General features: G+C 36.5%; 2 protein-coding genes across 3 annotated transcripts; one reads left to right on the top strand and one right to left on the bottom strand.

The window, feature by feature from the left end:
* The first annotated feature begins 18,456 nt into the window (after positions 1 to 18,456).
* Positions 18,457 to 20,802, top strand: LOC131651852 (probable polyamine transporter At1g31830). Of its 2 annotated transcripts, none has more exons than XM_058921566.1 (2): positions 18,457 to 18,674; positions 19,029 to 20,802. In XM_058921566.1, the coding sequence occupies exons 1-2, from the start codon at positions 18,672 to 18,674 to the stop codon at positions 20,493 to 20,495; spliced, it is 1,470 nt and encodes a 489-aa protein (XP_058777549.1). In that variant the 5' UTR covers positions 18,457 to 18,671; the 3' UTR covers positions 20,496 to 20,802. The 2 variants fall into 2 exon arrangements, with proteins under 2 accessions (XP_058777549.1, XP_058777550.1); XM_058921567.1 differs by having other exon boundaries at positions 18,458 to 18,674; positions 19,019 to 20,802.
* Positions 20,803 to 21,078: 276 nt separating this feature from the next.
* Positions 21,079 to 22,567, bottom strand: LOC131651853 (uncharacterized). Its single transcript, XM_058921568.1, has 3 exons — positions 22,226 to 22,567; positions 22,098 to 22,147; positions 21,079 to 22,008 (listed from the first exon to the last, which is right to left on the bottom strand). The coding sequence occupies exons 1-3, from the start codon at positions 22,379 to 22,381 to the stop codon at positions 21,567 to 21,569; spliced, it is 648 nt and encodes a 215-aa protein (XP_058777551.1). The 5' UTR covers positions 22,382 to 22,567; the 3' UTR covers positions 21,079 to 21,566.
* Between the last annotated feature and the right edge of the window lie 201 nt (positions 22,568 to 22,768).

Genomic DNA, 22,768 nt, shown 5'->3' with positions numbered 1-22,768 from the left:
ACAAAGAAGTATTTCGCGACCCTCCTATTAGGATCGTCACAGTTTTCTGAACTCAAAAACACCATCAATTTCTCCTAATTTTGCCTCAAATACGAAGCCCCAATTCAAAGAGCTCGAACCCTAAAATGGTATCTTGCTCGAAACGTCATAATAACATGCCAAATCATCCAGAAACGATAAACAACACAAGATAAACAAGATTATGCACTCAATTTATGTTCATGCCTCATGAATCAATGCAAACAAATCAAAAAAAGTTTCGACATACCTTAGCTTATGGGAGGTAATTCTGGAGTTGTTGGTGTCGAGCAAGGATCCAAACACCTTCAATGAACTTCAGGGAACGCGTACGAACGATTGGAAGACCTTGAATTGGCTTTAATCTCAGAATTGAACTTTGAAATTTTCTCTAACTTTGGCACTCGGGTTTGGAGTCTTTGGCTGCAGATTTTCTCCACCCTTGCATCTTGGACTTGTTATGCATTTATAGGAGAATGATTTAGGGTTATAAAACCAAACAAATCTTTATTGAATCTTTGATTGAATTTTTGAGAAATTTGATTGAAAAAATTTTATGGAATCCTTCCAAATTTGGCTTAAATGATCCAATATCTTCCCAATTATTGTGTGCACGAAAATTGATTGATTTTTGGAGAATATTTGCTTGAATCCTTGGCTCATAATTGAAGAAACAAATCATATTTTTTATTTTTAATATTTTCATGATTAAATTATAGTTTTTAATAAATAAAAAACCATAAATATCAATAAAAATAATAAAAATATAAGAATATATATTTTGGGGCGTGCATGGGCCTAAGATGAGGTTTGGATGGAAATAAAATGGGCCCGTTTAGAAATATTTGGAATTTTAGGCTTTTTTCTCTTTGTACCCATCTGAAAAATAAGTGAACTTGTATACCACGCCATTTCTCCATATCTCAATATTTTTCAAGCTTGTAGACTTTTTGGAAACCTTAAAGAGTCTTCTAGCCAGTGTCTTTGGTCTCATATCAAAATTATTCTCTATTTTCATTTTATGTCCTTTTGAAAAAAATGTCTTTTTGTTGACTTTTGAAAAGGACCTATAATGTATGAAGCCATATCTCTTAAACCATTGACCTATGAGCTCTGATTCTTGGACCATTGGATAGAGGAATGAATTCCCTTCAAAATAAGCTTTAGTGGGAATTTTTCTGATGAAGTATGAATATTTGGCGAATTTTCAAAGTTTGATTGACTTTTTCAGCTCGTGCCCAAAATAGTAACTTTTGACTTTTGACTCTTCTGATGTTTCCTTGCATCATTATGATCAACCCTTGATCAAATAATGATTTTAGGGTTATGGGGATGTCGTTGACCAAATATCTTGAACTTTGACTGTACATTGACTTGAAATGACTATTTTGCCCTTGAGGGTTGACTGTTGACCTAATCAGGATTTGAGGGACTAAATTTGCTCTGTTTGACTTGAAACTTGATATGGAGATACTTTGGGATGTTAGTGATCCTATGGAACCACCTTGAGCCATTGATTCAATGATTTTTCCTCTGAATTATTCAAACCCTAGTTTAGAATTTCTGTGTGGGAGACTGTGTTTTGGAGCTTTGTCTTTTGATTTGGTTTTGTGTATGAAAAATAGCATGGGCAAATTTTGGGGTATGACAGCTGCCCCTGTTCAATTATCTTAAACCTGAAGATGTAGAGTGGTCTGTATGCCGGTCGGTATCTGAAGGTGGAAGATGATTGAACACTAGAATACTAAGAAATTTGCCCTAGCTGAAGGAGGGACTTTTGTCGGAGATGGGCTTGTAGATGCCATCTGGTAGTTAGAAAAGATATATGATGGAGATGGGCTTAAAGATGCCATTTGACTTGATGAACTCGAGAGTTAGAATGCGTCATACGTTAGACTGTTTCTAGTTTGCATCCGTAGATGTCTGGAAAACCGTGCGTTAGGCTGATGGATAAGTCGTGCGTTAGACTAATCTTGATTGCATCCTCAGATGTCTGAAAAACCGTGCGTTAGGTTGATGGATAAGCCGTACGTTAGACTACCCAATTTGCATCCGTAGATGTCTGGAAGACCGTGCGTTAGGTTGATGGATAAGTCGTACGTTAGACTACCCAATTTGCATCCGTAGATGTCTGGAAGACCGTGCGTTAGGTCGAAGAATAGATCGTGCGTTAGACTATTCTCAATTGCATCCTCAGATGTCTGGAAAACCGTGCGTCAGGTTGAAGGAATGAGTCGTGCGTTAGACTAATCCCGATTGCATCCTCAGATGTCTGGAAGACCGTGCGTCAGGTTGAAGGAATGAGTCGTGCGTTAGACTAATCCCGATTGCATCCTCAGATGTCTGGAAGACCGTGCGTTAGGTCGAAGAATAGATCGTGCGTTAGACTATTCTCAATTGCATCCTCAGATGTCTGGAAAACCGTGCGTCAGGTTGAAGGAATGAGTCGTGCGTTAGACTAATCCCGATTGCATCCTCAGATGTCTGGAAGACCGTGCGTCAGGTTGAAGGAATGAGTCGTGCGTTAGACTAATCCCGATTGCATCCTCAGATGTCTGGAAGACCGTGCGTTAGGTCGAAGAATAGATCGTGCGTTAGACTATTCTCAATTGCATCCTCAGATGTCTGGAAAACCGTGCGTCAGGTTGAAGGAATGAGTCGTGCGTTAGACTAATCCCGATTGCATCCTCAGATGTCTGGAAGACCGTGCGTTAGGTCGGTGGATGAGTCGTGCGTTAGACTTATCCAAATTGCATCCGTAGATGTCTGGAATGCCATGCGTCAGGCGTTTGCTTTGAATAAGATTTGAATCTTTGTAATGCACCTGTCAAACATTGTTAGTTTTTTCATGCAATGCCATGATGCATGAGTTATATACTTCTCAAAATAAATGAGGAATATGTATATGATGTATGAATGTGTTTATGACTTATGATATTTGTTTATGTATGTTTATGACTTGTGATATATGTTTTATGACTTGTGATATATGTTTTATGACTTGTGTGGCTAGAATCGTCTGATTGAGAAGATACATCTCTATGTCATTGAGAGCTTGATGTTTTGATCTTTTCTTAGAGAGGCTTAGCTGGGGATTTATGATTTCTGCTTGGGGATGATCAGTGACTTGATGTACCCTGGTTGAGGAGATAAACCATGTTGGAGAAGAGCAACATGTTGGGGAACCGGCAATGTTGAAGAGGTGGACTCTGTTGAGGAGCTATATCTTTTGTTGGACGAGTATGTTTGAAGATGTCTTTTTTGAGGATTACTTTGTGGGGATATGATCTTATGAACCTGGCTCTGTGGGGAGATGTGGGTGTCTTGAAAGTTGCCCCCAGTATCATAGTAACTTACTACTTGATTCAGGACACGCCACTGAGTATTGATCAAGATGTTGAACTTGGACTTGCATAGATTTGCCCCAGTTAGTGGGAACTTTGGAAAGATTCGCCTCGCGAGGACTTTATGAGATGTGCACTTTGGGCGACATGCCCCTAGTAATCATAGACTCATGACAATGTCTCACGTTGATTGGGGAGTAGCTTTAGATATTCTTGAATGCTTGCCCCTGATTGTTCGAGCATCCATGAGAGATTCTCGGAATCTTGACCTGATTGCCCCAGATTGATTGGGCAAAGCGTGCCATGCCCCTTGTATGCATAGGAGACATTGCTTCTTGGAGTAATCTTGTCTGTCGGGATAACTTTCAGTCATTAGTTGTACCCTGTGCAAGTTCTTTCTGATGCTAACATTTGAAATTATGTAGCAGAATATGTTTAATAATGTATTCATGAGATGCAATGCATATGTTTGTCTCGTTTTTTGAAAGCATTTAAACAGAAGATGTAAAAAGCATGATATTTGTAAAAACATGATATTTGTAACAATGTGATGTTTGCAAAAACGTGATATCAACTCGGAATTTGTGGTAAACCTTAAGGAGTCAGGATACCTTTTTGGTGACAGTATGCTTTCGAACTAACCATGCTTCAGTTAGGACTTTCAAGGGTTGTAACGTGGCTTGGTTCACGGTTTAAGAAACAAAGGATAATGGCTCAAAATTTATTTATACCCATCCCTTTCTTCGTGATGTTCTTCAGTCCTAAGCTCAGTTAATCCGGCTTATGCATTCAAGTTCCAAGAGACTTTTGGATTTGCACCTTTGATAATGTTGATGGTTCACAAGCAGATAGAACTTTTGAGATGCCAGTCACTTCTTCCTTTTGGTAGTCATAACGTTGTGTTGTTCAGGAATTTATTGACTTCTCTTTTTTCATCCTTTTGATATCCCTAACTTTTGCCTGAACTGTCTATTTTTGAGTTTACAGTCAGCGGGATGCCTTGATTTTTGCCTAAGCCATCTTTTTGATTTTTGACTTAGCAGGCTTTTCTTTGTATATATGTTTTTTCCATTTCTTTTTTGAAAGATATTGACTGCCTTGTTTGATGATTGATGAACCGTCATTGTCTTTTGATTGACATTTCCAACACTTCTTTGATGTGTGCGGTTGAACGTTTGTGATTGAGACCTTTGTTGAAAGGTGTACTGAATGATTCTCTTAAAATAGAATGCACAGCCAAATTAACTGAGAACTACCCTGTCCCAGGTTATGATCAAGGGTTTTAATTAGTACAAGAAAGAAACTTCTACTCCTTAGGCTCAAAGGGGTTGACGAGGGATTATCATCCTTATATCTCCGCTGTTTAGGAATTGAAACAATGCCTGTACATCGTCAGCATAGTCTGTTCAAAAGCATATTGTATGAGATTGCGGTATCATTTTCGTCATCCTCCTTTAAAAGGCTTACAGCTTAGCAGGAGTTGAGTATCACAAAACGTATGCAGAGTAAAGACATAATTTAAGAAGAGTGATAGCGACATAATTTATTCAAGACAAACATATGCAATGCTCTGATGATGATTATTAAAACAAATAATGTCTATCATAATTTGAGTGTTTAAACAAACAGAATAGAAATTGCAAGAGAAAGTAAATCTAATGATCTAAAGAGTTCATCCTTCTAGCCATTCATAGTATTAGCAGTCTTGTTATGTTTATGCATGGGAGCAGTAATGACGTTCGGAGTTTCAGGAGCTTCAAACTCGATCTCCCCAGCATCTATCATATCTTGAATTTTGTTTCTCAGGGCCCAACAACTATCAGCATCATGCCCAGCAGCATTGGAGTGGTAAGCACATGTAGCTTTGGGATCGTAAGACGGGCTTGCAGTGTTGGGAAACTTCGGAGGATCCTTTACGGTGATCAGATTGGCTTTTAGCAGATGTTGTAGGGCTTGAGATAAAGGCATGTTGATCTTAGTGAATTGTCTCCTTGGTTTATCAATCTTGCGTTGGTAATCTTGTCTAGGAGCTTGTTGAGATATTGGTGCAGAGATGAGGACGGCACCAACAGACTGATTCTGATCATCCTTACCACGGCCCTTTTGACTATGAATAGCATTAGACTCATTTCTCTCTTGATATGGCTTCCTTGTAGTACCAGAGAAAGAACCCACTTGGATTTTTCCACTTAGAATACCAATTTCCACACGTTCTCCAGTTAAAATGAGTTCAGTAAACCCAGAAGAAGAACTACCCAGCAGGTGACTATAGAACGGCCCAGTTAGCGTGCCCATGAACATGTCTACCAACTCCCTATCATTCAAAGAGGGTTGGACTCTTCCAGCCAAATCTCTCCATTTTTGAGCATACTCCTTGAAACTTTCTTTAGGACCCATGGACATGCTTTGAAGTTGCATGCGAGTCGGTGCAAGGTCAGAGTTATATTGGTATTGCTTGTAGAAAGCCACAACCAAATCTTCCCAAGTGCGGATACTAGCACTTTCCAGCTTATAATACCATTCGAGTTGAGTTCCAGATAGACTTTCTTGAAAGAAATGGATCCAGAGCCTCTTATCAGCAGTGTGAGGCTGAATCTTTCTCACATAAGACCTCAGATGCATCTTAGGACAAGATATTCCATCATACTTAGCAAAAGCGGGCGTCTTGAATTTCTGCGGAATAACGACTCCAGGAACGAGTCCCAGTTCTTCAAAATCCAACCCAGGTACCTTCTGAATTTCCATGCTTCTCAGACGCTCTTCTAACTGCCTATACCTCTCGTCAGATTCATCCTCGTCCTCAGGATACTCTTCTTCTTCTTCTTCCCCATCAGAACCTACATGGCTTCCCTGATTGTTCTTGATACTGATATCATCTCTCTCTTCATCTTCCTCATTCTTGGGAATTTCAGCATCCTCAGCTTTCTTGGGACGACCTTTGAACCTTCTACCCATATTGATCACTCCTTTGGGTTTCTTGGTCTTCCTGTCCTTCTTAGTCAGAAGGGCTTTCAGCTCGTTTTGCCCATTGGCTAGGGTCAGGATCAGAGTTTGAAATTCAGCATTCTGAGCTTGGAGATCCTTGACGGATTGTTCGAGATTCATCTTTCTTACTGAAATAAACAGCAACAAAGATGAGGCATTTGTTTTTATGAAACCTGTGATGTGATGTTTATGAATGATATGATTATGCATATGCAATGTTTTCAAGAGATTAAAGGACTTTTAACACATATCAAAAAGAAAATAAAAAAAATGTTATTAATAATAATAATAAGTCTCAGGAGCTCATGGCTTTATATCTTTTTTAGAGTCACATTAAAACGTTCTAACAATAAATAACATAATAATAATAAAAACAAATAGGAAATCAATCTTCGAGTCGGCGCTTTCTCTTCAAACTTCGAACTTCTTCCTTGTGAGCTTTAATCATCTCATTTCTCTCTTGGACAAGTCTATCAATCTCTTGCTCCCATGATTGTATCTGATCGGGAGAGATGAAGTCTTCAATCTTCCATTTGCGGGAGAAGTAATCAAGCATACTATCGCGCTCTTTGGCATTGGCCGCCATTATTGCTTTTTCTTCTTCCACTTCACTCAGGCGTTTTTCCAAGTCAGCTTTTTCTTGTCTTAGGCAAGCAATGGTGGCAGCAAGGTCTTCATTAGGAGCGGGTACATATGGTTCTACTTCCACATGAACAACGGGAGGAGTAATCCTTGGAACTATAGGAGTATCGGATGGATATGGTATGCCATACTCAACCACTCGATCATAAACCCATTTAAAATAAAGATCTGAAGGGATGTGATTCTTCATTCCTAATTCTCTTACTCCTATTTTCTTCACCTTGGTCCAAGCTTTGATGAACAACTTCTTTTTTCCAGTAGGGTCCGCACCATAATCAAAATTTTCTGCACTAAGATATATGGAACGAGGCTTGTCTTTTAGAGCGAAACCAAATTGATGTCGAGCCAGAATAGGATTATAAGTTATTCCCCCTCGAGTACCAAGAAGAGGTACATTCGGGAAATCTCCACAACTATCAAACAAATGAGATCCTTCAAACCCCTTTTGACTCCAAATAACATCGTCGTAGGAAAGCTTTATGATTCTTTGAGCCCAAGTCAAACCTTCTTCATTCTTTATCGTAGAACGGGATAAGTGCGAAATAAACCACTTATGCAATAATGGTGCACATCCAAGAATACAACCTTTGCCTTTAGATGATCGATGATGGATGGAATGCAACAAGTCACCCAATAAAGTAGGAACCGGATTGTTACTAATGAAGATCTTGAGAGCAATCACATCCACAATTTTATCATAGCGAGGGAACAACACTTGTCCATAGATTATGCAAGCAAGAACTTTTTCAAGAGCATCCATACTTGTAGCATTAATCAAAATGTCAGCTTGATTATACAAGAAGTCAATCGGTAAACCAGTATATTCTCCTTTATTCACCCAAACTTTCTTGATTTCTGATCGAGGCAAATGCAATGCAGCAGCAACATCTTCCAACTTAGGAGTCTCTTCTTCACCAGTGTAGGGCATCTGATCAAGTACCGACAACCCTAAAATAGAAGAGAATTCTTCCAATGTAGGAACCAACTGAAAATCCCTATAAGTGAAGCAATGTAGTAGAGGATCATAAAATCGGATCATGGTGTTGAGGAGTGCTTCATCCACTTTAGTTCGTACCAAACTGATTAGCTTATTAAGAGACTCAGAAAGCACGAGGGAACCAGAGACATTGTCACAAAGCAGCTTCAAAGGTGTAGGCACTCCTTTAAAGCTAAGGCAAAAAGGCTTACGAACTTTAATTTCCATGACCTACAAAACAAATTATGGTTAACAATCCTTTAATCCCTTGAATGGAGTTAGTCATGCTATGTATGGATGATGCATGTATGCATGATGCACATACACAAATAAGTCACACAAATCACACAATTTTGGCTTATGGCTTGCATGGGGTCTGATTAGGTGTCCTTCCCAAGGGCATTTCTACGGATAAGGAGATTTCAGCAACGGGTTCTACCAAGTGACTCAGAATTGTCAGCCCCCTCTAAAGCACCCTCGAACATGGTAAATGCATACCACGCAATGATACTTTAGGAAGAAACCTATCTGAGCTGTAGTATCGGGTAGCGACCATAACTTGGCATGCACCAAGAATAGCCCTCCCACTACGTTCCTAAAAGTCAGGATGGGTTAAAGGTGACTAAAGGTCCTTGAGCTCCGACGCACCCAAAGATACATGCATAAACCTCTCTCATGCAAAAGAGGTACACAATAACCAGTGGAGGCCTAACTCAAGCGCGAACTTCATTTTGACCAACCCCAAGCATGCACAAGGGGGGTCTCCATGACTATGCCGCTCCTAATCTTAAGTGTTCTTGAATCCGGGAATAGGATTCGTCCTTCAATTTTCCCAAAACAGCCCTGAAAAATAAAACAAGCAAAGCAAGCAATAGAAAACATTTAATTGATTCCTAAACTTTTAAGGTAACCCCTCTTTTAATCATAAGTCCCCAGCAGAGTCGCCAGTTCTGTAACACGGTGAACTGACTTTTTTATCGATCGAAATGTCGCGGTTAAGCAAGAGTCGCCACCGACTTTTATTTTATCCAAAACAAATTTAGAAAGGCTAAAAGAAACAGAAAAAACCTTTTTAAAGAAATCCAAGTTCGGGGGGTAATTTATGCAAAGGGAAGGTGTAAGGCACCCTTTGCATCCATGGTTTTCCATGGGCTCTTAATTGCTTTGCTTGCTCGTTTGTTTTTTAGAAAAAAAAATAGATGAAAGAAAAAAGTGGACTTTAGCTCGTAAATGAGCGTAGCCAGTTTTTGAAGATTTGTGAAAAAGAATATGAAAATTGAGCATTGCAAGGCAATTAGGGGCAATTACCTTAAACTCAGATAATAGGTCTCTTTTTGCCTTTCAGAGTGAAAGGGTCTATCCTTGCCATAAGAGGGCAGGAAGCCTTTCGTTTGGAGGTTGAAGGGTCATCGAAGCATCCTTTGCCATAAGACTATCCCATGCCATAGAAGGGCAGGTAGTCTAAGGCAAGGATCAGAATAAGCCATTTTCGTAGGCAGCCAGAAGATACCTCAGCCTTTTTCCGTAGGCAACATCCGAGGGTCGAGGTCATTTGTGTATCGAAGGCAGCATCATTTAGGGTCGTGACCTTTTTATCGAGGCAACATGACTGAGGTATCCTCGTATTCGAGGGACGTGGCTTATTCTGCAAAAACACAAAGGCAACAGGCAACAAGGCAACAGGCAACAAGGCAACAGAGAGGGTTACCCAAAAAGTGTGCGTGTGTGCACCAATCACGTGATTATGTTCAGTTATGTTATCTTATAAAATTACGTGATGCTAATTCAATTAATAAGTTGCACTCCCTATAATTACTAACCACACAATAATATAACAATAATAATGGGGAAGGGAAATTGTAACCAGCGGGATATAAAAATAAAAAGGCAAAAGGTTTAACACAAGTAATAATTTGTAAATAGGGTTTAGGGTTACCAATACTTGTAGCTTTGGCAGTTGACAAACCCTGAAAATTGGAAAAGACAGAATAAACAGAGGGGTGAGTGCATTATCGGTTCGGAGGCAAACGTCACTAATCCTAAAAATAACGAATAAAGAAATTTAAAATAAACAAAGTAAATAGATACTTAGCTTCGAATTTGATCTGATATGGTTGGTTGGGCGCCTTTAGGGTTGACCCTGAAAGAAACAAGGCAGAGAAGAAAAAAAAGATGAAGGCGACACAAACCCTAATTTAAAAGATAAATCAAATATAATTTAAATTAAACTAAATAAAATTACTTAACTTCGGGTTTTCTTGAAGGCGCGTGATCGGGAGAAATCATGTTGCTAACCCTGAAAAAAGCACAGAAAAGAAAACATTCAGTGTAGGGCATGATCTTCGTGAACCCTGATTAGGGTACGAAATTAAATAAAAGAAAATAGATGATTTAATTAATTATTGGTCTTGCGACCTAATTAATTAAATCGGGATTAAATCGAGAGTAAAAATAATTTTTATACAATTTTTGGAATTAAAATGCAATAAATATGATTTTTGGAATAATTAAATATAAATAAGAAAAGGAAAATAAACATAATAAATATATAATTTAAAAGTATAAAAAATAAATATGTAAATATATATAATATCTTATTAAGAAAACAAAATTAATATAAATAAATATAACTAAATATAATAAACATAATAATTATATAAATAAATATATTATATAAAATATATAAAATAAACAAATAACTAAATATACTATATATATATAAAAGGTTTTTCTTATAAAATATATATATATAAACTTAATATTAGAAAAGATAAAGGAAAAAAAATTGATATATAGATATATATATAAATAAAAAAATAATACTATGTCATATAATAAAAAATAAAAAAAATTGAAAAATACTTAGCTGGGATTGTATGCGGCGCTCGCTGAGGGACTATGGAGGACCTGCGAATCTGGAAGCGTTGGATTGCCTTAGGTGATGATCTGACGGACGAGCGTTGAAGGTGCATAGCGTGTGCGTGGGACAAGGGCGTACCAGATCCCTCAGCATCTTCCCAGTACGCGCGCCAAAACGCGTTTAAACTGGACCAATTGCGTGGCGCCAACGCATCATCTTCTTCACAGATTTTTGAGATTCACCTTTTACAGCGCATATTACCAGAGCGCTGTAAAAGATCCGATCTACCACACCTGTCAAAATAGCGAATACCACAAAACAACAAAGAAGTATTTCGCGACCCTCCTATTAGGATCGTCACAGTTTTCTGAACTCAAAAACACCATCAATTTCTCCTAATTTTGCCTCAAATACGAAGCCCCAATTCAAAGAGCTCGAACCCTAAAATGGTATCTTGCTCGAAACGTCATAATAACATGCCAAATCATCCAGAAACGATAAACAACACAAGATAAACAAGATTATGCACTCAATTTATGTTCATGCCTCATGAATCAATGCAAACAAATCAAAAAAAGTTTCGACATACCTTAGCTTATGGGAGGTAATTCTGGAGTTGTTGGTGTCGAGCAAGGATCCAAACACCTTCAATGAACTTCAGGGAACGCGTACGAACGATTGGAAGACCTTGAATTGGCTTTAATCTCAGAATTGAACTTTGAAATTTTCTCTAACTTTGGCACTCGGGTTTGGAGTCTTTGGCTGCAGATTTTCTCCACCCTTGCATCTTGGACTTGTTATGCATTTATAGGAGAATGATTTAGGGTTATAAAACCAAACAAATCTTTATTGAATCTTTGATTGAATTTTTGAGAAATTTGATTGAAAAAATTTTATGGAATCCTTCCAAATTTGGCTTAAATGATCCAATATCTTCCCAATTATTGTGTGCACGAAAATTGATTGATTTTTGGAGAATATTTGCTTGAATCCTTGGCTCATAATTGAAGAAACAAATCATATTTTTTATTTTTAATATTTTCATGATTAAATTATAGTTTTTAATAAATAAAAAACCATAAATATCAATAAAAATAATAAAAATATAAGAATATATATTTTGGGGCGTGCATGGGCCTAAGATGAGGTTTGGATGGAAATAAAATGGGCCCGTTTAGAAATATTTGGAATTTTAGGCTTTTTTCTCTTTGTACCCATCTGAAAAATAAGTGAACTTGTATACCACGCCATTTCTCCATATCTCAATATTTTTCAAGCTTGTAGACTTTTTGGAAACCTTAAAGAGTCTTCTAGCCAGTGTCTTTGGTCTCATATCAAAATTATTCTCTATTTTCATTTTATGTCCTTTTGAAAAAAATGTCTTTTTGTTGACTTTTGAAAAGGACCTATAATGTATGAAGCCATATCTCTTAAACCATTGACCTATGAGCTCTGATTCTTGGACCATTGGATAGAGGAATGAATTCCCTTCAAAATAAGCTTTAGTGGGAATTTTTCTGATGAAGTATGAATATTTGGCGAATTTTCAAAGTTTGATTGACTTTTTCAGCTCGTGCCCAAAATAGTAACTTTTGACTTTTGACTCTTCTGATGTTTCCTTGCATCATTATGATCAACCCTTGATCAAATAATGATTTTAGGGTTATGGGGATGTCGTTGACCAAATATCTTGAACTTTGACTGTACATTGACTTGAAATGACTATTTTGCCCTTGAGGGTTGACTGTTGACCTAATCAGGATTTGAGGGACTAAATTTGCTCTGTTTGACTTGAAACTTGATATGGAGATACTTTGGGATGTTAGTGATCCTATGGAACCACCTTGAGCCATTGATTCAATGATTTTTCCTCTGAATTATTCAAACCCTAGTTTAGAATTTCTGTGTGGGAGACTGTGTTTTGGAGCTTTGTCTTTTGATTTGGTTTTGTGTATGAAAAATAGCATGGGCAAATTTTGGGGTATGACAACCAGACAACGCAAACACTTTTCCTTTCACTTGACCCTTCTTTGGCTTATCGCACATGGCACAATTGTGTCCTTGCTCACCACAACTGTAGCAAATCCTACTCGAACCAACTCCACAATCAACAGTTTTGTGACCCGTCTCGCCACACCTGTAGCACTTAATCGGAATAGAAGCTCCTCCCCCACTTGGCTTCTTGCCAAGACCAGATTGTTCCCTCATGTCATCATACGATTTCTCACGGAACTGTTCTCCTCCTCGTTTCAACTGTAGGAACCTCACTTCTTTCTTTTCACGCACATCTTCTGGAGAATAGTTTCCCAAAAATGCATCACGGAAGAGAGTCCAAGTAACTTCAATATCTTCTATTTCAAATCTCCGCACAGTATTACTCCACCAAACGTCAGCTTCTTTTGTCAGCATGTGAGTACTAAACTGTACCTTCTGTACATCAGTACAACTCACGACTTGAAAGATCTTCTCAATATCTCTCATCCATGCACGCGCTTTGTCCGGTCCATACCCTCCTTCAAAGATCGGCGGGTTGCACCTTTGAAAGTATCCAAAAGCACGGAACTCATCCTTCCCTCCATAACCGACATTCCCTTGCGGCGCTTGTCCATTCGCACCAGTCCGCCTCATCATTGCCTCAACATTAATTTCAACCTTCCTTCCCGTAGCCATCGTCCTAAACAACCAAACAACCAGACAAAACAGTATCGATCGTGTCAGATACACGAATCAAATACAACAGGATAAAAGACATTAATAACCTTGACCAACTGGTCGACCATGCTCTGATACCACTAATGTAACACCCCTTTTTACCCCATAAATAATAAGCATATAATCAGAGAATAAGCATGCATATAATTAAAAAGGGCGTCACATCGACGTTTTCAAAAACTAAAAAGCTTTTAAAAACCGACAACATTTATCCACAAAATACAATACACCTGGTCATTTCAAATAACACCTGACATATAATCATAATTCATCCAGAATATGCATTAACAGCGGAAAGTAATACTCATGTGTTTCATATAAATGATACATGTCCCATACCATGACCATATCTCCATAAACAACTCATAAGATAACCATAATCATAATATTTGGCTTAAAGCCTCTCAACAACAAGTAACCAATTAAACAGGTTCACAAGTTATAAGAAAACACATAAACAATTAGAACATGAGTTCAACGTCTAAGCTACCCAGTGTTACATGACCAGAGCATCGACTCACTACCTAGTCTCCAATAACCAAGGAAGAACCTCCGGCTAGGTCACACGCGGCTACTAAACTCCAGAACCTGCATGTCGCCAAACGAGGGCAACATTAAAACAGAAGGGTGAGAATACGAACCATTATGAAGAAAGTATAACAGAGTATAATGGTTAAGTTAACACTTCAAGTAATTAGTCATACTATGTAAAACAGAATAGATAATAGTAATCAACACATATTTCACATGTATTCGAGTATACAACAAGCTCAAATAGTATAATATTTCAATTCTACTATTATATTCTTAATTTACATACACAACCATAATTATCACATGTTCACACATTTAATCAAATATGTATTGAAACCTCACTCGTTTCAATTATCAAACTCATACACATATCACAACTACATCAACTTCACATATTTAATTATCGCATAATTTTAATGTGACTCAATGCAAGATATGTGACGCTATGCATGTGGTACCGAATTGTGAACCCAAAGTTTCACCGCTTTCCGATTCAATATCTAGAATCCAAGCCACGCTTCCGATCCGGACAAGACCAAAGCCCACCAAAGTGTAAACATATAGTTTACCGCTTCCGATTCACTCTAGAATCTAAGCCTCGCTTATGTTTCAAAGCAAACCACCTTTGTTTCAAGGCATCCATGATATGAATGTATGTACAATGTTAATCAAACATATGCAATTAAGATCATCTCTACCATCTTAATATTTAGCATATCACAATAATTCACTCAATGAATTATCCACAATATTGTACACAACATTCTCATCACATAAGCATTATTCACATATAATAGTCAACACACAATTCCAATCCACCATTTCAATTAACACTATTAATTAACACTATCATATGCTAACTCGCAAATTTGTCAATTTCATATGGTTTATTCACTTTCATATTAAACCAACAAGACATTAGTATCTTTATCATCTAGCTATATTTCTAAATTCAATTTTAGAACCATAATAGAAATACAATCTATGTATTATCTTTATTAAGGACATATTAGTTTACATATAATCAATTTCATTCATTCATGTTTATTTACTATTTAGTCTAAACATGTATGTATATATTATATATGTTCCTATTAATGAATTGTGAGAGTAGCCCACCTTTCCATTTAGATCCATTATCTAATATTAGTGGCATATTCATATAAAAGAAATAAAAAGTGGTGGTCTCACATTTCAATAACTAGATGCTACAGTTAGGAGTATCATAATTGATGTGCATTTGGTGAAGGATAGCAGTAGGCCACGTTTTTAGTTAATTAGACAAATAATTAGTAGCACTTTCTATTCATTAAGGGTGTTGGTGCTTCATGTTTCTAATTGGCCAATAGTTCATCAACAACATCATTTTTCCATTCAATAGCATATACTATGACTCATATTATTACTTGAACAAATAGCTAGCAATAATGGTACTTTCTATCACCAAAATGTACTATAATAGGGTGCTTCACGTGTTCTTTTGGCCAATGAATAGTAATGGTGGCATGTGAACTAAAGGAATGGAGCTAGCCACGTTTTTCTTTAACTGACCAATAATAGCATTAAGTGGCACTTCTATCACCATATATATAAGAGAACTATCTTGAGACAGTATGGGCTAGTATTGGTAAAGTTTCTAACGAGTCTTTTAACAGTAAAATGAATAAAACCATTATTTGAAAGGTCTTTTTTTTAAAAGCCAGACCAATTTACTCAGGTGCTTCACAATATCATTTGTATTAATAGTGACTAACAGTGGCCAAGTAAAGAACCAGGGAAATACAGAGGAATAAGTGGGTACACGTAATGAACGAGACATAGGCTTACAATGGGTTGTCCACGGCACCCATTTCTTTCATAATATATACCACCGTCGAAGGCTATGTGCAGCATGGACCGCATAGTTCATTTCATTTTTTTTTATTATACCAATTTTTTTTCCAGATATCACCACATACAGCACAATAGTAAACTAACATGAAGATTTTTAGGTTCTAAATCACAAAGCCAAATCATATTAACTACTCTACCCATCATCCCCATATACTAACCCATAATGATTTGGGATTCTCCCCCTTACCTTGAATCAATCTCCTTCAATCTTCTAGTTTCTCCCCAAATCCTCTTCTCTTCTCCTCTTTCTCCTCTAGCCTCCTTTTTTCTTCTTTTTCCCCCAAATGAGTTATATCCTCTAAAACCCTATTTTCCTTACTATCTCTATTTTTAATGGGCTTAACCCACAAATCAATTTTATATTTTATTTCTACTACTTAGGCCCAATTAATAAATAGAGTAGTCAAATAAATAATTATGCTCCAACAAATAATATTATTACCCTTAATATTATTTTCCAATTAATCCAATTAAATCCGACTTTATCTCAAATAAATAAAATCCAATAATAATATTATTTCTAATATTATTTATCTACATACTCCACTTTATTAATTCTTCGATTAACCGAATAAATTCCAACTTCACTTAATAATCCGAACACATTTCTCGATAACACCGACGATCCAATTAATTATCAAACTTCGTCCAAATTAAGTAAATAAATCCTTATTTAATTTAATTAGCCTAATAATAAAATTCGGGTTGTTACAGTTAGCACATGTCTTTCTTCCTTGGTAGGGATGACAAGCATACCCAAACCGGCGAGACCCACCCGCACCCGAACCCGAGTCAACGGGTGAAAACCTGAGTTGACTGAGTTTAGGTTCGGATGCGGGTTTGGCTAGTGTGAAATCCGCACCCGAAACCCAAAATCACACCCGCTTATATATATTTATATATTATATATATATTGTGGAAAGTTGTAGGAAAATTGCAGAAAAAATGTATTATATGTATTTTGTTGCGGGTTCGGGTTTGGATGAAAAAACCCGAACCCAATGGGTGTGGGCGTGAGTGTCATTTTGCCACCCGAACAACTTTTGGGTATGAGTTCGTGTTCGGGTGTCGATTTCGGGTTCGGGTAGGGTGAAATTCGCACCCTACCCGACCCGTTGCCATCTCTATTCCTTGGGGAAAAGATATTTATAAATCTTTTTAGGCATAGGCTTCAGGAAATCCATAGGGCAGTAACCACTCCCTCATGATTAGGGGAAATTGTGAACATTCTACTCTCATGGGAATCGTGATGAACTCGTTCTCCTTTGACTAACGAGAGACAATAATACTATACATGTCATCAGACACAGTGGCGAGCCCCCTGTTTCTAGAGGATGTTACCTATGCGATACCACCCTTAGACGAGGAGGCCTGAGCCCCACTTGTTTAAGACTCTCACAAATATAACAATACAAAATTTATTTAAAAAATTAAAATAAATGATATTAAATCTTTCAAAATATCAAAATCACCCTAATAGATATTATAATATATCTAAAATTTAATTATATTATTTATATTCTAATTCTAATTTAATTATAAAAGTGTGTTTTGTGTTTTTATAATGACAATGAAAATAATTCATGCAAATTATCAATGTGAATGTCTCACAAAGATTCTTTTAGACATGCCTTATTTTTGAAGTTATAACTTATAATTTTTAAACTCGTATGATAATAAAAGACATATTTTGTAATTTTTTTTATATCACGAACTTATAATTTTTTAGGGTTATTAATAGTGATTTACCCCCTGTCATATAGAAGAGATTTGAGTTACCCCTATAATTTTTTTTTTTATTACCCCCTTAAAATATGAAGAGTTTTATGTTTTTCCCCTATGACCCCCTGTAAAATTGTTTTTTATTTACCCCCCAATTTTTCAGTGTTTTTTACACGCTTAGGAGTACTCTAAAATTACAGGGGAATAATTCAAAATAAATAAATTATAAGGGGATAACTCGAATCTCGCTTATATGGCATATGATCATCCCTTTATCTTAGTAGCTTATAACTTATTTTCCAAACACTATATTTCATATAGTGTTTTAACTTTTAGGTTATAGTTTATTATTATTTCTATTTTTTTTCTTATTATTTTAACTAAAATTCACTCCTACCCTTTATAATTAATTTAAATTTAAAATAAATAATTATATATTAAATAATTTTTATAATATTTTATATTTATCAATTAGATGAACTGTTCATTTTATCAAACACTTCAATTGACCTAATAATTATTGGACGATAATTTTCATTCATAACCATACATAAGCTACAAATTATCAAATAACTTATCAACCAACTAGTATTTTTACTAATCAAGAGAAAAAAAAATCTTTAGATACATATGTAACAGTCTTTAAAAAAGTAAAAAATTCAATATAATTTTAGAAAACAACTTAAAATCTTAAAAAAATCAAAATAAAATCTTATAATCTCAATCCAATATCTCATCTTTATAAAACAATTTTTTTTTCTTTTCAATATCACATATTTGGCATAAACCTTAAAATCTTAACGAGACCAAATTGAAATCCTGTAAAGTTATTTGGCCCCAAACAAACACGTCCTTCTTGGCTCCACCGCTTTTTTCTCTTCAGTCAGTTTCTGGGCTTTGTATAGCTATGGTAGTTTTCCTTCAACATCAGATTCCGCTGCACAAGTCACTATCTCCTATAACCTGACACCCTTACAATTCTCTCATGGTTCGTTCACTCTCTCTTCTTAATTGGGGTCCCAATTTTGCTTTACTTTTTAAAATCCTCAATTTTAACCATAAATAGGTGCGTTTTTAGTACGGAAGGGTTTGCTAATTAAATTTTTCGTTTTTTGTTTCAAATCGGTCTCCAAGATCTGTTTTTTATACCTTCAATTATTGTATGGTTTCTATTAATTAATGGATTTTTTTTCTTGGTAGAATTGACAAATCTAGTTTGCCATATTTTGTATTTTGATTCAATAAAGTGAAAACTCAAATTCACTTGGTTGTGTTATGTTATGGTTATGATTGTTATATGATTCTTATAAAAGAAAAAAATGTTTGTTTTAGCTGGTTGCAGAAATTGAGGAGTACATCATATAATAGACAACAAGATTTTAATACAATGGGGGAGAACCCCGGGAGTGGGAGCGCGTATGTTGCAGTAGGTGAATCGGCTTCCCCGAAGGCAACAAATCATCTGAGGAAAGTTTCAGTTGTGCCTCTTGTGTTTCTCATCTTCTATGAGGTATCTGGAGGACCTTTTGGTGTTGAGGATACTGTGAAAGCAGCTGGTCCTTTGTTAGCTTTACTTGGATTTTTGGTTTTTCCGTTCATATGGAGTGTTCCGGAAGCTTTGATTACGGCTGAAATGGGTACTATGTTTCCTGAAAATAGTGGTTACGTTGTTTGGGTTTCGACTGCTTTGGGTCCTTTTTGGGGGTTTCAGCAGGGTTGGATGAAGTGGCTTAGTGGTGTGATTGACAATGCTTTGTATCCTGTTTTGTTTCTTGATTATCTGAAGTCTGCGATTCCGGTTATAGGTGATGGTTTGCCTAGAGTTTTCGCGACGTGGGGTTTGACTGTGGTTCTCACTTACTTGAACTATAGGGGTTTGACCATTGTTGGGTTTGCTGCTGTTTGTTTAGGGATTTTCTCGCTGCTTCCTTTTGTTGTCATGGGGTTTATGTCGATTCCGGAAATGAAACCTGCGAGATGGTTTGAGGCAAATCTGGATGATGTTAATTGGAATTTGTATTTGAATACACTATTTTGGAATCTCAATTATTGGGACTCTATAAGCACTCTTGCTGGTGAAGTTGAAAATCCAAAGAAAACACTTCCGAAAGGTTTGTTTTTCGCGTTGATTCTGGTTGTTGTGGCGTACTTCTTTCCGCTTTTGATTGGTACAGGCGCTCTTCCTGTTCAGCGTGAGTTATGGACTGACGGTTACTTCTCGGAAATTGCTATGGTCATCGGAGGAGTGTGGTTGAGATGGTGGCTTCAAGCTGCAGCTGCAATGTCAAACATGGGAATGTTTGTTGCTGAAATGAGCAGTGACTCCTTCCAGCTTCTAGGAATGGCTGAGAGAGGAATGTTGCCGGAGTTTTTCACCAAGAGGTCACGCCACGGAACGCCTCTTGCAGGAATACTTTTTTCAGCCTCTGGTGTACTTTTACTATCATGGCTGAGTTTTCAAGAAATTGTAGCTGCAGAAAACTTCCTGTACTGTATTGGTATGATTCTAGAGTTTACTGCATTCATATTGTTGAAGATCAAACACCCGAATGCACCCCGGCCTTACAAAGTACCAGGCGGAACGGCGGGAGCAATTGTTATGTGCATCCCTCCTACAGTATTGATCTGCGTGGTATTAGCTTTTTCAACCCTCAAAGTATTGGTTGTAAGCCTAATTGCTATGTCGGTTGGCCTTGTGATGCAGCCCTGTCTGAAATATATGGAGAAAAAGAGATGGATGAAGTTCTCACATAGTTCTGAGCTACCTGATATCGTCAACGGAGAGCATAATCACTCTCTGTTGGGATAGTTTTGACCGATTTCAATTTGTTTTGATAATAATGTCGAAAGGTTGTACTTTCTATGGTCTTTTAAGCATAGTAGTTAAGTTTCACCTTCTCCAACAAGACCGCGATCAAAGGGAAGCTTTGTATTTCATGCTTTTGGTGCTTTTTTTAGTTATTTATTTGTCTGTACTTTTGTAATAGATGAGATCTCAATTAGAAACCTGGAAGATAGTATGTAAGAATGTCTTTAAATTTGTTTGGTTCCTTGTATTATGTATAAAATTTATGCTTTTTGAACATCTATAAAATGACGTAGAGCAACTTATTTCAGATGCCATTTGTTGAAAGCAAATTTATGCACACTGCATTTAAAAAAAAATTGTATTGAGACTTGAGATCCCTCATCAGAAGTTTTGTGTTAATGTAGTACATTAATTTTGTATATCAAGATAGTTTTTCCTGTTTAAAATTGTTAAATCATTATTTCAACTTTTATTCTTTAATAGATTTGAGTAAATGATTGATTAATGATATAATGCAGATAATATTTATCCACTAAACACAACTAATAAATATGGGGATCTTCCTAAGTCGTGGATAAACAACTTATGGAAATTTGAAAATGCTCATTCTGTATTTCAGGCCACACCTATTTACACTAAATACATGCGGAAATGAATATCTGTTCTAAGTTCTAACTCTACTGTGCTATAGCACCACTGTAACTATTTGACTAACACTGCATAAGTGTTTGAAAACAAAAACAAAATTGTTCTAAGTTCTAATTCAACTGTGGTATAGCACCCCCTGTAACTATTTGACAACACTGCATAAGTGTTTCAAAACAAAAACAAAATTGAAGAATGAAATTGGTCAGCAAGGGGGTTTTTTAGGCTGATACAACATTATAACATAACCCTAAATATTCAAAATGGGACAAACATTCATAATCCAACCTAAAACATCATCAAAAATTATTACAACAACAACATCAACAATCATTTTTCTCCAATTCCTACCTACGCACTATCACAAACATGTTATCTTCAAAATTCACATCCTACGCACTATCACAAACATGTTATCTTCAAAATTCACATTAACGATTTCAATGACCTTTCTTTCACCGGTTTCCTCATTCTTCTCTTCCCATTATCATCATCGCTATAATCATCATAATCATAATCATCAACATAATCCATCTCCGAATAACAAGAATCGACATTAACACCAACATTAACCTTATCCTCACTCAAACCTAATGTTATACCACCATTTTTATTATCACTATCGCCTCTTCTCTTTCCCCACAACGGACCAAATCCAGAATAATAATAAAACTCATTGTTATTATTGTTATTATTATTCGAACTCAAACCCACCGTTTTCTTTGGTCGGCCTCTCGCGCGCCGCGGCGGCCCCGCAACAATGCCGTGGCTCTTCAAATCTTTGTCAGCACCATTGTTATTAATATTAACCACCTTATCAGTATTATCCTCCTCAAGCACATGTTCAGTATCCATCATGGCCGCAACACTGTTTATTTATCATAACAAAAATTCATTCAAGCACAAAACATTTCATGAAATCGAAGAGAAAAAAAAACTCCAATAACTTTGGTTTACCTTTCATCAGTATGGAAATTCTCAGTTTTGAAGGTAGGTTCATCTTGAAACTAATTAAATGAAAGTAATGAGCGTAATATATATGAAGAAGAAGAGTGATAAATCTGAGAAGAAGAAAAGAGAAGAACCTGGATTGAGTTGTTGGAGTGAAAGGGGATCACATCCCATGGAGACTGGTTAAGCTGACAAACGTGCGTTTGAACTGGAAATGAACCGTTTTGGAGCAATGAAGAAGAGCAAGTGTGTAGAAGAGGGGAAAGCTTGGCGTTTTTACGAATCCTCATTCAAAGAGTGAATCTATAATATGATTATTTGAGGAGAGGGAAAACCCTAATAATAAGTCTATTATGAATGAAAATGGGTTTTATACTCTGTCACTGTTATGATTATTATATGATTCTTATAAAAGAAAAATAATGTATATGTTTTAGCTGGTTGCAGAAATTAAGAACTAGACAACAAAATTCTAATGCAATGGGGGGCTTCTCCGGGAGTGGGAGAGTTGTAGTCTCTATGGTCTTTTAAGCATAGTAGTTAAGTTTCGCCTTCTCCAACAAGACCACGATCAAAAAGGAGCTTTGTATTTCATGCTTTTGGTGCTTTTTTTTTTTTTTTACTTATTTATTTATGTCTCTAGTTTTGTAATAGATGAGATCTCAATTACAAACCTC

The sequence above is a fragment of the Vicia villosa genome, linkage group LG2 (genome assembly GCF_029867415.1).
Source record: "Vicia villosa cultivar HV-30 ecotype Madison, WI linkage group LG2, Vvil1.0, whole genome shotgun sequence".
Lineage (NCBI taxonomy): Eukaryota > Viridiplantae > Streptophyta > Magnoliopsida > Fabales > Fabaceae > Vicia > Vicia villosa.
This window is presented reverse-complemented; position numbering and strand designations above follow the sequence as displayed.